This window comes from Dufourea novaeangliae, unplaced genomic scaffold (genome assembly GCF_001272555.1).
Source record: "Dufourea novaeangliae isolate 0120121106 unplaced genomic scaffold, ASM127255v1 scaffold246, whole genome shotgun sequence".
Classification (NCBI taxonomy): Eukaryota; Metazoa; Arthropoda; class Insecta; order Hymenoptera; family Halictidae; genus Dufourea; species Dufourea novaeangliae.
Window position 1 is genome coordinate 1,047,979 of NW_015374139.1, and position 14,106 is coordinate 1,062,084.

The 14,106-nt window shown below is 50.4% G+C and overlaps 1 protein-coding gene across 1 annotated transcript in view; it reads left to right on the forward strand.

The window, feature by feature from the left end:
* LOC107191305 overlaps positions 1-14,106 on the forward strand; it is an 87,066-nt gene that overhangs the window by 63,310 nt on the left and 9,650 nt on the right. The window contains 34 exon segments of the mRNA XM_015580303.1: positions 50-373; positions 457-768; positions 840-1,145; positions 1,336-1,647; positions 1,732-2,043; positions 2,126-2,437; positions 2,547-2,846; positions 2,944-3,249; positions 3,340-3,645; positions 3,753-4,046; positions 4,126-4,449; positions 4,565-4,876; positions 4,958-5,284; positions 5,376-5,675; positions 5,788-6,093; positions 6,180-6,494; positions 6,565-6,894; positions 6,959-7,264; positions 7,374-7,694; positions 7,770-8,078; positions 8,159-8,464; positions 8,540-8,857; positions 8,940-9,289; positions 9,362-9,662; positions 9,747-10,073; positions 10,157-10,459; positions 10,547-10,852; positions 10,951-11,268; positions 11,354-11,680; positions 11,765-12,076; positions 12,170-12,484; positions 12,576-12,869; positions 12,976-13,275; positions 13,444-13,764. Coding sequence (XP_015435789.1) covers positions 50-373; positions 457-768; positions 840-1,145; positions 1,336-1,647; positions 1,732-2,043; positions 2,126-2,437; positions 2,547-2,846; positions 2,944-3,249; positions 3,340-3,645; positions 3,753-4,046; positions 4,126-4,449; positions 4,565-4,876; positions 4,958-5,284; positions 5,376-5,675; positions 5,788-6,093; positions 6,180-6,494; positions 6,565-6,894; positions 6,959-7,264; positions 7,374-7,694; positions 7,770-8,078; positions 8,159-8,464; positions 8,540-8,857; positions 8,940-9,289; positions 9,362-9,662; positions 9,747-10,073; positions 10,157-10,459; positions 10,547-10,852; positions 10,951-11,268; positions 11,354-11,680; positions 11,765-12,076; positions 12,170-12,484; positions 12,576-12,869; positions 12,976-13,275; positions 13,444-13,764 — 10,632 coding nt within the window.

Consider the following 14,106-nt stretch of genomic DNA (forward strand, 5'->3'; position numbering starts at 1 on the left):
TCCATCCGTATCGTGGGGAAAGTTAAAAGTAATCGCTGAATTTTTTTAGTCACACCCGTTATGGACACTCCAGTTGATCCCTGTATCAACTCTCCTTGCGGTCCGAACTCTCAATGTCGAACTATCAATGGATCGCCCTCGTGCACGTGTCTGATCAATTACACCGGTGCCCCGCCAAACTGTCGTCCAGAGTGCGTGATCAACACCGATTGCCCCCGCGATCGAGCGTGCATTCGCGAGAAGTGCCAGGATCCTTGTTCAGGATCCTGTGGGCTGAATAGCGTCTGCGCTGTTCACAATCACGTTCCCGTTTGCACTTGCTCGGAGGGCTATACTGGCGATCCATTCAGCAGCTGTCAACCTAAACCAATTAGTAAGCCCTGAAAGAGTCCGAAAAATGTTGAAATCTATCCCATAGGGCCCCATTTTAATCAGGTAATTTAATACTGAAAACAGGAGACGAACCTGTGACAGCCCCGTGCACTGACTCCCCATGCGGACCAAACACGGAGTGCACCAACAACGAATGTACTTGTTTACCGGAATACTTTGGAAATCCTTATATCGGTTGTCGACCAGAATGTGTACTGAACGCCGATTGTTGGAACGACAAAGCTTGTATACGAAACAAGTGCGTTGATCCTTGTCCCGGCGCCTGCGGTCAAAATGCTTTGTGTACCGTGATCAATCACATACCGATGTGCAGTTGTTCTCCTGGTACCGGTGGAAACGCGTTGATCTTGTGTTCACCTATGCAAGGTACACATAGTTTGTATTCTGACAAATCTTGTGGTTCTATAGAACACTTGTGGTAATCCCCATAAACCGTTGAATCGTAGTACCCTCGACGACCAGACCGTGCAGACCGTCCCCTTGCGGTCCGAACAGTATCTGCAGGGAAGTAAACGATCAAGCTGTGTGCACCTGTGCACCAGACTATCTAGGCACGCCGCCCCTATGCAGGCCAGAATGCGTGGTCAGTTCGGACTGTCGAAAGAACGAGGCTTGCGTGATCCAGAACTGCAGGGATCCTTGCGTGGGAACCTGTGGCATCGCGGCACGATGCTCAGTGGTCAATCACAACCCTATATGCTTCTGTCCGGAACGATACACCGGCGATCCGTTCAGCAGATGCGAAATGATCAGTAAGAGGACGAATCGAAATATCTAACAAGTTCGGCTCTATATAGATCTTATGTAAAGTCGTGTTCGAAGTCTCTAATCCTTGATCCAATTAGATTTTCTCCAACGAACTTTACATGAAATCAAAGTGTCGTAGAACTTTTACGGTATAATAAGACAAATCGAATGAAAACTTTCAACTACTTTCCGTAGAAGAAGTAATTGTTCCCACCAATTCGTGTCAACCGTCACCCTGCGGACCGTACTCCGAATGCCAAGTGGTCAATAATTCCCCGGCTTGTACATGCCAGCCTGAATACAACGGAGTCCCGCCCAACTGTAAACCCGAGTGCATAGCCAACTCCGAGTGCCCCAGCCACCAGACATGCGTGCAACAAAAGTGCAAAGATCCCTGTCCCGGTCTCTGCGGGGAGAATTCCGAGTGTCACGTGGTCTATCACGTGGCCCACTGTGTTTGCGGGAACGGTCTCACCGGTGACCCGTACACACGTTGCTCGCCGATAAGTAAGAAATAGAAAAGAAAACAAGTAATAGAAAAACTGTTACGAGAACTATCTATCTTTAATCTGTAATTTTCCATTGTTCTAGCGCGTGACCCGGAACCGTCACCCTGCGCGGAAGCGATTTGTGGCACGAACGCGTTGTGCCGAGAACGAGACGGTGTCGGCGTATGTTATTGCCCTCCTGAATACATCGGGAACCCCTACGTAGGCTGTAGACCCGAGTGCATCATTGATCCCGATTGCGTCTCGAACCGAATGTGCGTACGAAACAAATGTCGGGATCCCTGTCCCGGGACCTGCGGTCAGAACGCGGAATGCACCGTGGTTAACCACCAGCCGTTCTGCGCCTGCCGGCCAGGATTCACCGGTGACCCGTTTGTCGTGTGTTCCCTGGATAGTAAGTTGTGGATATTCCACCCTCTCGGTAGAGGTCAAATAGATATCGATAATTATCCTCTTGGCTTGTTCCTCCCCAGTAGTGGTCCCGGCTAAAGTGAACCTCTGTACTCCATCGCCGTGCGGACCGAACAGCCAATGCAAAGAAGTAACCGGTCAGGCCGTGTGCTCCTGCCTACCGACGTATGTCGGTACCCCGCCCGGCTGTAGGCCCGAATGTGTCGCCAGCTCGGAGTGTCCCACTCAGCTCGCGTGCAAGGATCACAAATGCGTGAACCCGTGTCCAAGTCCTTGCGGATCGAACACCAAATGCATTGTGGTGAATCACAGTCCTATATGTAGTTGCATGCCCGGATACAGCGGAGATCCGTTTACGACTTGTGCACCAATTCCACGTAAGATATAAGAGACGTGAATCCACACATCCACCTTCGAGGTTATCCACAGTCGATTAACCAAACACCTTTTTAGCAATCTCCATCCCCGGCCCGATCTATACCGCAGACCCCTGCGTGCCATCACCGTGCGGTAATTTCGCTGAATGTCGAAATGTCCGCGGCTCTGCCGCCTGCACCTGCTCAGAGAACTACATTGGCCAGCCACCGAACTGCAGGCCCGAGTGCACGATCAATTCCGAGTGTCAGAGCGATACCGCCTGTATCAACATGAAGTGCCGAGACCCGTGCCCGGGTTCTTGTGGTTCCGGCGCAGTCTGTGCGGTCGTGAACCACATTCCCGTGTGCAACTGTCCCGAGGGTTTCACCGGAAATCCATTCACGTTCTGTCAGTTGCTGCTGTCCACACGTAAGAACCCTTTTGCGTACCTGAAACGATTAAAGGAAGAATAATCTCGATATACTGTCCTCGATCGACGTTTCACTTGACAATTTGACCTTTACAGCTCAACCAAGACCGGAAAAAGACGAATGTAGCCCATCACCCTGCGGCCCCAATGCGGAATGCTCGACCGGCGTGTGCACGTGTGCGCCAGAATTCCAAGGAAATCCTTATCTAGGATGCAGACCCGAGTGTGTCTTGAACACAGACTGTCCCAGAGACAGAGCTTGCCTGCGTAACAAATGTATGGATCCCTGCCGTGCTACATGCGGCTTCGGTGCCGTTTGCATGGTTATCAATCACGTCCCGATGTGCAGCTGCCCTGGAAACATGACTGGGAACGCGTTCAGTCAGTGTACTCCTCTGCGAGGTATTCAATTCGTCCGCATGAAGATTCCTACCCGTCCCACAGAGAAGAATTCGAATAATTTGTGTTTTTTTTTTTGTTTATTTTTGTCAGATACGACAACCACTAACCCGTGTAGCCCGACACCCTGCGGACCGAATAGCGAGTGTCGCGTTGTCAACGGACAGGGAGTCTGTTCGTGCGTGAGAGGGTATTTAGGCAGCCCGCCGACCTGTAGGCCCGAGTGTATAGTCAGCACAGATTGCCCACAGAACGAAGCCTGTAGCAACCAACGATGCATAAACCCCTGTCTCGGGACATGCGGTATCGGAGCCAAGTGCAACGTGGTCAACCATAATCCTATATGCAATTGTCCGTCCCGTTACACCGGGGATCCTTTCGTTCAGTGTATACCATTCAGTAAGAATCCATGATCATTTTCTCCACGTTACGGTTCCGCTTGATAATCCGTAGGTAGCGCTCTATACCAAAAATGTTCTTTATTACAGTCGAGCAACCAGTTGTAGACCCCTGTCGGCCATCCCCCTGTGGTCCGAACTCTCAGTGTCAGGTGATCAATGACTCGCCTTCCTGTTCGTGTAGCCCAGAATTCTCAGGAAGCCCGCCCAATTGCAGACCGGAGTGTGTCAGTAACAGCGAATGTCCAAGCCAGTTGGCGTGCATTCGACAAAAGTGTCAGGATCCTTGTGTTGGATCCTGTGGCGCCAGCGCCGATTGCCATGTCGTCAGCCATACGCCCGTGTGCAGCTGTTTGAACGGATTCACCGGGGATCCGTTCACCCAGTGTGTCCTTGGAGAACGTAAGGGTCCACGAATCGTGTTGAAGCTAACGTGCATATGTTCTCGAGTTGCCCGATTTCTAATGAACCGAATTTACAGCTGTGACCAGTCCTGGGACTTTAGACCCCTGCAATCCATCCCCGTGCGGTCCCAATGCTGTGTGCAAGGAATTAAACGGCGCGGGCTCGTGCTCCTGTATCTCGAATTACATCGGCAATCCTTACGAGGGATGTCGACCCGAGTGTTACCTGAGTACCGACTGTCCCGCGAATCAGGCGTGCATGAACAATAAATGTAGAGACCCTTGCCCAGGAATTTGCGGCCGGAACGCCGAGTGTCACGTTATCAGTCATCTACCTGTCTGCGAATGTTACCCCAGACACACTGGCAATGCTTTCGTTTTCTGTGCACCGATTCAGCCAGGTATGTTCCCCGAGAATAGCCGCGATTCTGAACCCAGAATTGTATTTGTATCAATGACGTGTCTGCTGAAGTTTCACCGAAAACTAACGACAATCGCTCCGTTCGATTGTAGAAGTCGACCAGGCGATCAGTAGACCCTGCAGTCCCTCGCCCTGCGGACCGAACAGTCAGTGTAAAGTCATCAACGGACAATCGGTGTGCTCGTGTTTGCCTGACTTCATGGGCAGTCCGCCTGGATGTAGGCCAGAGTGTACCATCAGCGCCGAGTGTCCCACGAATTTGGCCTGTATCGATAAAAAGTGTAGCGATCCATGTCCCGGCTCCTGTGGTTCGAACACCAGATGCGAAACGATCAACCGTAACGCTATATGCGCCTGTCAGCCGGGATTCACCGGTGATCCTCTTGTCGCTTGTTTCGATGTGCCAAGTAAGTCCCCATGTCTGAAAGCTTGTAACGTTTTTCTACTTCGGAAGGTAACGATCTTTGCGAACAAACATTCCATTCCAGTTGGAAAACCTGCGCCTGTTCCAACGTACGTGAACCCCTGTGCACCCTCGCCGTGTGGACCTTACTCGGAATGCGGAGACATAAACGGTCAGGCGTCCTGTGCCTGTCTGGCGGACTATACGGGAACACCGCCGAATTGTAGACCGGAATGTATTCGAAATTCCGAGTGTCCTGGTAATCAAGCCTGCATTCAAAGGAAGTGTCGATACCCCTGCGATGGTGTCTGCGGCGTTGGAGCGGAATGTTCGGTGATAAATCATACACCGATTTGTACCTGTCCCGAAGGGTACACCGGTGACTCGTTCACCAGGTGTTCGCCTGCTATAGGTACGCTGAAACACGACAAACTACTGATCTTACTTGTGTAACACCATTCTGCATAATTCACCTCCTGTATTTCGAATCTTTGATCAATCAGTGGACATGGATCGACCTGTGGATTCATGTGCCAATTGCGGTACGAACACCCAGTGTCTCAATGAAGTCTGCACTTGCCTGCCGGAATACCAAGGAAATCCATTCTTGGGTTGTCGCCCAGAATGCGTTTTGAACTCGGATTGTCCGAGAGATAAAGCTTGCACCAGGAACAAGTGTAACGATCCTTGTGCTGGAACCTGCGGACAAAATGCCCTGTGTTCGGTCGTGAATCATGTTCCAGTTTGCACTTGCCCACCAGGAACAACGGGAAATGCATTCGTTGTTTGCTCCACGGTACAAGGTACATACATTTACTTACCCCTGAAAAACTAAATGAGAATCTTTTCTTTTGAGACACAAAATGGGACGATGGCTTAACTTATATCTATTCTTTTGCACCTTTTTTTCAACAGTACAAACACCCCAAGATCCATGCAACCCCACACCCTGTGGACCGAACAGTCAATGTAGGAAGATAAACGACCAAGCAGTTTGCTCCTGCATCCCTGGCTACCTAGATACACCACCGAACTGTAGATCAGAATGTATCCTCAGCTCTGATTGTCCATCCAACATGGCCTGCAACAATCAGAAATGTATAGATCCGTGTCCCGGCACTTGCGGCATTAGAGCAGAATGTATCGTTGTGAACCACAACCCAATTTGTAGCTGCCCTCCGGATCTGACTGGTAATCCGTTCACAGTCTGTATCAGGAAACGTGAGTACTTCAATCGACGCAGAATTACTTGAAACAATTATTACACAATGATCCAGCATCTGATCACATCTATTCTCGTCCAACAGGGGAGGACCCACAAGTGATAAATCCATGTGTCCCAACACCCTGCGGCCCGAACAGTCGATGCCAAGTCGTAAACAACTCGCCATCTTGCTCGTGTTTGCCTGAGTACCTTGGATCCCCACCTAACTGCAAGCCAGAATGCATAAGCAACAGCGAGTGTTCGACCCATTTGGCTTGTATCAATCAGAAGTGTCGCGATCCCTGTCCCGGTTCCTGCGGCGCAAACACCGAGTGCCGTGTGATCAGTCACACGCCGATGTGCGTCTGTGCATACGGTTACATGGGAGATCCATTTGTACAGTGTGTCCCGAGACCAGGTAAGCAACGATAAACGCATTGGAAGATAAAAAACAACGAAAACTAAACAAAAAAAAATGTCTCCCGTAGTCATCGAGGACACAGGCAAGAAACCCACACCGTGTGTACCGAGTCCATGCGGATCAAACGCGATTTGTAACGAGCAGAATGGCGCTGCGTCCTGCAAGTGCCTCCCCGATTATGTCGGCAATCCGTACGAGGGTTGTCGACCGGAATGCATCATCAACTCCGACTGTACAGCGGACCGAGCGTGCATTAAATCCAAATGTCAGAATCCATGTCCAGGTTTCTGCGGTTACAACGCTGTCTGCCAAGTGGTCAATCATGCCCCACTCTGCGCTTGTCAAGTAGGGTACACTGGCGACCCGTTCGGTCAGTGCAATGTCATCCTGGAGCAACGTAAGTGATTAAATTGTCAGATTTCATCCTCGATCGTAAGTCTAACACGAGAACGTCCTTTCAGCGAAACCGGCAGACCCCTGTAGTCCGTCACCCTGCGGTTTGAACAGCCAGTGTCGCGTGTCGAACGGTCAAGCGATTTGCTCCTGTACCCCGACGTTCCTCGGAACACCACCGATGTGTCGGCCGGAATGTACGGTCAGCTCGGATTGCGCAACGAATCGGGCTTGCAAGAACCGGAAATGCGTGGATCCTTGTCCCGGGATATGCGGTATCAATGCCAGATGCGAGGCGATCAATCATAGCCCGATTTGTAGTTGCAATCCTGGCCTGACCGGCGATCCTTTCGTGAGATGCTTCAAGATCCCAAGTGAGTGGTGGCTCTTGCAACGTTGAAAAATTCCACTAAAAATCTCTACTTAGTCTATATTGATGTTTCTACGACAAACATGACAACTCGAAATATTTCTGCGTAATAGTGGTCACCGAATCCGTAAATCCATGCGTCCCGTCACCCTGCGGCCCGTTCTCCGTTTGTCGTATACTCGACAACAGGCAACTGCCGAGCTGCACCTGCATGGAGAATTACATAGGAACCCCGCCGAATTGTCGACCGGAATGCACCATCGATTCCGAGTGCGGCAGCGACAGAGCCTGTTTGAGGCAGAAGTGTACCGATCCTTGTCCAGGCTCGTGCGGTCCGGGAGCCCAATGTCTGGTGGTGAATCATATGGCTGTCTGTACTTGCCCGAAGGGATACGCCGGTGATCCATTTGTCGGTTGTTTCGTGGACACTGCGCGTAAGAGATCTTTTTCTAAAAATCAAAACAGTTGTGTAAATCAGTTATGCTTTTAACGGGGAATTGTCACGATAGCTTCACCGCCACTGATTCCTCAAGATGCCTGTAACCCGTCGCCCTGCGGACCGAACGCCGTGTGTCGCGACGGTTTATGCACATGTATGACAGAGTACCATGGCGATCCCTATTACGGATGTCGACCGGAATGCGTGCAGAACCCGGACTGTCCCCTGGACAGAGCATGTAATCGCAACAAGTGCTTCGATCCCTGTACGGGTGTCTGTGGCCAGAACGCTGAATGCGTGGTGATCAACCATACGCCCATGTGTAACTGTCCGGACGGTATGTCGGGTAACGCGTTCACCGCGTGCTACCCGGTTAAAGGTAATACTTGCTCGGAAAAAGATTTCAAAGGATCAGATTTTACGGAACAAGGGTTAAGACAAACGTCGTTTCTATTACAGACCCACAGATAATAGAACCCTGCAACCCATCGCCCTGCGGTCCGAACAGCAGGTGCCAAGACTTTAGCGGACAGGCGGTGTGCTCCTGCGGCCCTGGTTACATAGGAAATCCACCGGCTTGTCGACCAGAGTGTCTGGTCAACACCGATTGTCCATTGAACGAAGCTTGCGTGAACTTGAAGTGCAGCGATCCGTGTCCTGGATCATGCGGCGTGTCCGCCCGTTGTCAAGTTATCAATCACAATCCTATCTGCAGCTGTCCGCCGATTTTCACCGGCGATCCGTTTGTCCGTTGTGTACCTAGACGTAGGTATCTCTTACAGGTTACGGTATGATTTAGTCAGGAGAATTTTCTAGTTAAAATTTGTAACATTCTTGAAGCGGAAGATGTTGTACCACCAACGAACCCGTGTCAGTCGTCACCCTGCGGTCCGAACGCAGTCTGCCAAGTGATCAGCAATCAGCCTTCTTGTTCCTGCAGACCGGAGTTTATCGGTACACCTCCGAATTGTAGGCCGGAATGCGTCAGTAACAGCGAATGCGGTAACAATTTGGCGTGCATCAATCGGAAATGCAGAGATCCTTGTCCAGGCTCTTGTGGGTCGAATGCAGAGTGCCACGTTGTGAATCACGTTCCAGCGTGCACTTGCATGAGAGACTACACGGGCGATCCTTTCGTTCAGTGTATCGCCAAGCTACGTGAGTGTCCACCCGATGATTTGGCAGGAATAAAAATTGTCGTGATCGATGTAGCTGACACTGTTTTCGTTCATGCTTCCAGCGGCACCAGTGACTCCGACACGACCCTGTCAACCGTCTCCGTGCGGAGCGAACGCCATTTGTCGCGAACAAAACAGCGTTGGTTCTTGCTACTGTTTGACCGAATACATCGGCAACCCTTACGAAGGATGTCGTCCGGAATGTACAATCGCATCGGACTGTCCCTCCCATTTGTCTTGTATCGGTCTCAAGTGTCAGAATCCATGTCCCGGTTCCTGTGGTGCGAACACCAACTGTCAGGTGGTTAACAACTTGCCTGTGTGCACTTGCCTGCCCCAGTACACCGGTGATCCGTACGTGAATTGCTTGTACAAAGTGACCTACAGTAAGTAGCCAACAATCGAGACCAATGTCGACTGTGTGTCCAAAAAATACTTCGGAATTTCATATTGTAATTGTTAATATTTTATAGTCGAAGACGAGAAACCTGACGTATGCAGACCATCCCCATGCGGCCCGAACAGTCGTTGCCAGACGATCAACGATCAAGCGGTGTGCTCTTGCCTGCCCCAATACGTCGGAACCCCGCCGAATTGCAAACCCGAATGCGTTGTCAATTCGGAGTGTAACACGAATCTGGCGTGCGTTAATCAGAAGTGCAGAGACCCTTGTCTCGGCACCTGTGGTCGTAACGCTCAGTGTAAAGTTATCCATCATAGTCCTATCTGTAGCTGTGGAGGTGGTTTAACGGGCGATCCATTTGTCCAATGTTTCCCTATTCCGAGTGAGTCTCTTACAGCCTTTTTTGAATTCGGTGAATCTTCATTTTTTACCACTTCATATAAACCGGGACACTTTATTCCATCAGAGCCCCAGGACCAGTATCCAAGAGACCCATGCATTCCGTCCCCTTGCGGTCCGAACGCGATCTGCAAGCCCCTGGGCGACACCCCTGTCTGCACCTGCATGAACAACTACATGGGAGTGCCTCCTAATTGCCGACCAGAGTGCACCATGAATTCCGACTGCACGGCGAACAGAGCTTGCATACGGGAGAAATGTAGAGATCCTTGTCCAGGTTCCTGCGGCATCGGTGCCCGTTGCACGGTGATAAATCACACACCAGCGTGCACGTGCCCTGCCGGGTACACCGGTGATCCTTTCACCGGTTGTTCATCCGTGCCTCCACCCGATAGTAAGGACACAGACGCATATACCATAATTCTGCGAGACGCAAAATTGTTTTATCGAATCTACATTGACCTCCGTGTATTTTAGTGACCGAAGCCCCGAAAGACCTGTGCAACCCATCGCCTTGCGGACCCAACGCCCAGTGCAACGACGGTACATGCACGTGTATACCCGGTTACTTGGGCGATCCCTACACCATTTGCCGTCCCGAGTGTGTCATTAACACGGATTGTCTCCGTAACGAAGCTTGTATTCTGCACAAATGCAGAGATCCTTGTGTAGGAACGTGTGGGTTAAACGCGGAATGCAATGTAGTCAATCATTTGCCTATGTGCAGTTGTCCTAGGAACATGACCGGTAATGCGTTCGTAGCTTGTAGCCCGATGAAAGGTTTGTGTGTCTCTGTTTCATCGTTACTTTTCCATAGTGATCTATATAGTCCACCGTGTACTATTAATTCTTTTTGTGCAAACATAGATATGAACATCATTGACCCTTGCAACCCATCCCCATGCGGTCCGAACAGCCATTGTCGTTCCTCGAACGGCCAAGCTGTTTGCACTTGTGTCACCGGATTCAAAGGATCACCGCCTTCCTGCAGACCGGAGTGCATTGTTAGCACCGATTGCCCGCGTAACAGGGCGTGCAGCAATCAGAAATGTATCGATCCTTGTTTGGGCGCTTGTGGTTTATCGGCTCAGTGTACCGTCATCAATCACAACCCTGTGTGCAGATGTTTCGACCAGTTTGTAGGTGATCCGTTTGTCCAGTGCACTCCACCTAGTAAGAACGATGAATTTTTGTTTTATTAGGGCACCTCTTTGCGTAATTTTTACGACCCTAAGAATAATTTGATTAAGACGACACTACCGCTATTTTAGGCAAGCTACCGGAGGTCCCGGTAAATCCGTGCGAACCCTCGCCTTGCGGTTCAAACGCGATATGCCAAATAATCAACAACACGCCCTCGTGTTTTTGCCTCCCGGAATTCATTGGAATTCCGCCGAATTGTAAACCAGAGTGCGTGAGTAACACCGAATGTCCGGTTCAGGAAGCTTGCATCAATCAGAAGTGTAGAGACCCTTGTCCAGGATCGTGCGGCCGGAACACCGAGTGTAGAACCATCAGTCACACCCCCATGTGCAGTTGCACCAGCGGTTTCACCGGAGATCCATTTGTGCAGTGCACCCCTCAACCTAGTGAGAACCATTTTTTGTCACTGCTTCACCGGGAAATCGATACCAATGTTGCAAAAGATGATTAATTGTTTAACTTTGCTCATAGTGGAGGATACCCCAACCAGAATCAATCCGTGTCAACCGTCTCCATGCGGGGCGAACGCTATTTGCCGTGAATCTTATGGTTCAGCTCTCTGCAGTTGTCTGCCCGATTTTTATGGTAATCCATACGAAAATTGTCGACCCGAGTGTCTGATCAATTCCGACTGTCAGTTCAACCGAGCTTGCATCAGAAACAAATGCCAAGACCCGTGTCCAGGAACTTGCGGTTTCAATGCAGAGTGTCAGGTTGTGAATCATATACCGACATGCAGCTGCAGACCCGGTTACTCTGGAAATCCGTTCCGAGTTTGTAACACTCTAGAGGAACCTTGTGAGTTATTCCCGAATGATTAGAATATACCGAAACTCTATTATGTTGTAATCAGTAACTAAACCTCAACGTACTATTAAACAGCCAAACAAGATATCCCGAACCCATGCGTACCGTCGCCCTGTGGATTGAACAGTCGTTGTCAAGACATTAACGGCCAAGCTAGCTGTTCTTGCTTGCCTACCTTCCAAGGAACACCACCAGGATGTAGACCGGAATGCGTGGTTAGCGCTGAATGTCCCAGCAACCAGGCTTGTATGGGTCAGAGATGCGTGGACCCTTGTTCTGGTGTTTGCGGCGTGAACGCCAGATGCGAGGTGTTTCATCATAGTCCCATATGCAGCTGTGACACCGATCAGACCGGAGATCCCTTTGTGAAATGCTTCGATGTCACCAGTAAGTGAAAAACAACCGCGGATATATTATTCGGTTTTGTCATCACGATCATCGAATGAACCGTTCGATTTGGAAATCCTGTTTTAGCAATAGTTCCGTCCACCCCTGTGACCCCGTGCGTACCATCGCCCTGTGGACCATTCTCTCAGTGCCAAGACATAAGAGGCATTCCATCCTGTTCCTGTTTACCGAATTACGTCGGCTCAGCCCCCAATTGCCGTCCAGAATGTCTGGTAAACTCGGACTGCACCAGCGACAAATCCTGCGTTCGCGAACGATGCATAGATCCTTGCCCTGGATCCTGCGGAACGAACGCACTGTGCAGCGTCATTAATCACACACCCGCCTGCACTTGCTCCACGGAGTTTACAGGGGATGCATTTACCAGTTGTCAGCCGAGACCTACAAGTAAGAAATGGGAAATTATTTCGAAAATATGTTCTGTTCCATAACTCTTCCCTTTACTCATTTTCAACGTTTCTTGAACCAGCCACTCCAGCATCCCCCGACCCGTGCAACCCTTCGCCCTGCGGACCGAATACTCAGTGTCGTAACGGGATCTGTACATGCACGAGCGAATATCGTGGCAATCCGTACGAGGGTTGTTACCCAGAGTGCGTGCAGAACTCCGATTGTACCCGCGACAAAGCCTGTTCCAACAACAAGTGCGTAAACCCCTGCCAAGGAATATGCGGTCAGAATGCGAAATGCGTGGTCGTTAACCACATTCCCACCTGCAGCTGCATAGAGAATCACGAAGGTGATTCGTTCACCTTCTGTAAACCGATCCAAAGTGAGTCTGCCTGTCATCTATACAAGACTTAATGCCCCAGGGCCTGAAAACACCATCGCAGTACAAATTTTGTAATTCATTGACCCTCTCTCGCCCAACAAAATAGAACGCGTGAAACCCTGCGAGCCCACGCCCTGCGGATCAAACAGTGTTTGCCGTGAATTCGGCGAGCAAGCCTCCTGCACCTGCCTCCCCGGATACTTCGGAACGCCGCCCAGTTGCAGGCCCGAGTGTCTCGTGAACACCGATTGCGAGCAGAGCAAGGCCTGCGTGAACCAACGATGCCAGAATCCCTGCGAGAACTCGTGCGGTCAGGCGGCATTGTGCGCTGTACGCAATCACAATCCCATTTGCAGCTGTCCCGCCACCTATTCCGGCGACCCGTTCGTCAGCTGCTTCCCCATCCGTAAGTAGAACACAAGTAGAGAAAAGTGAGAATTACCATTGCACCGTTTTCAGAGCACACGTACACACACACACACACACGCGCGCGCGCGCGCGCGCGCGCGCACAGATACATACATGCATATTTTTATGTTAACCGGAAACCACCTGTGTTTTGTCAACGATACAGAAACGAACGACCTGGAACCCAGCCTGGACCCGTGCATCCCCTCGCCGTGTGGACCGAACTCCCAGTGCACCGTAATCAACGCTAAATCTTCCTGCGCCTGTATGCCCGAATACATAGGATCTCCTCCGAACTGTAGGCCCGAATGCCTCGGGAACAGCGAGTGCCCGAACGGTCAGGCATGCGTTAAACAGAGATGTACCGATCCCTGTGTAGGACTGTGCGGCACCCATGCCCTCTGCCAAGTCGCGATGCACTACATCCGTTGCCTCTGTCCCGAGGGATATACCGGGGACCCCGTCACTATTTGTTCCCCGATCATGAGTAAGGACCATCCTTGTCTGTGTATCTGACAGTGTGATTATTTCGTCAAGAATCAGAGATCGCTACGATCGGTTGCCATCCTGTTGATTCACGAAGTTGATCCATCTTCTTTTTTTGTTTCGTTCTTTTAGCAATCTGTAAATATTGTATATATACATACATATATAGATATTGTAGAGAAAAGATTGCATGTTTGGATAGTACGAAACTTTTCGGAGAATCTCCCCCTCTCTCTCTCTCTCTCTCTCTCTCTCTCTCTCGAATCCGGTAACAATCTTGTTCATACACGACTTTATTCTTTATAGATAGATTTTTATATTGCAAAATCATGTACATCACACC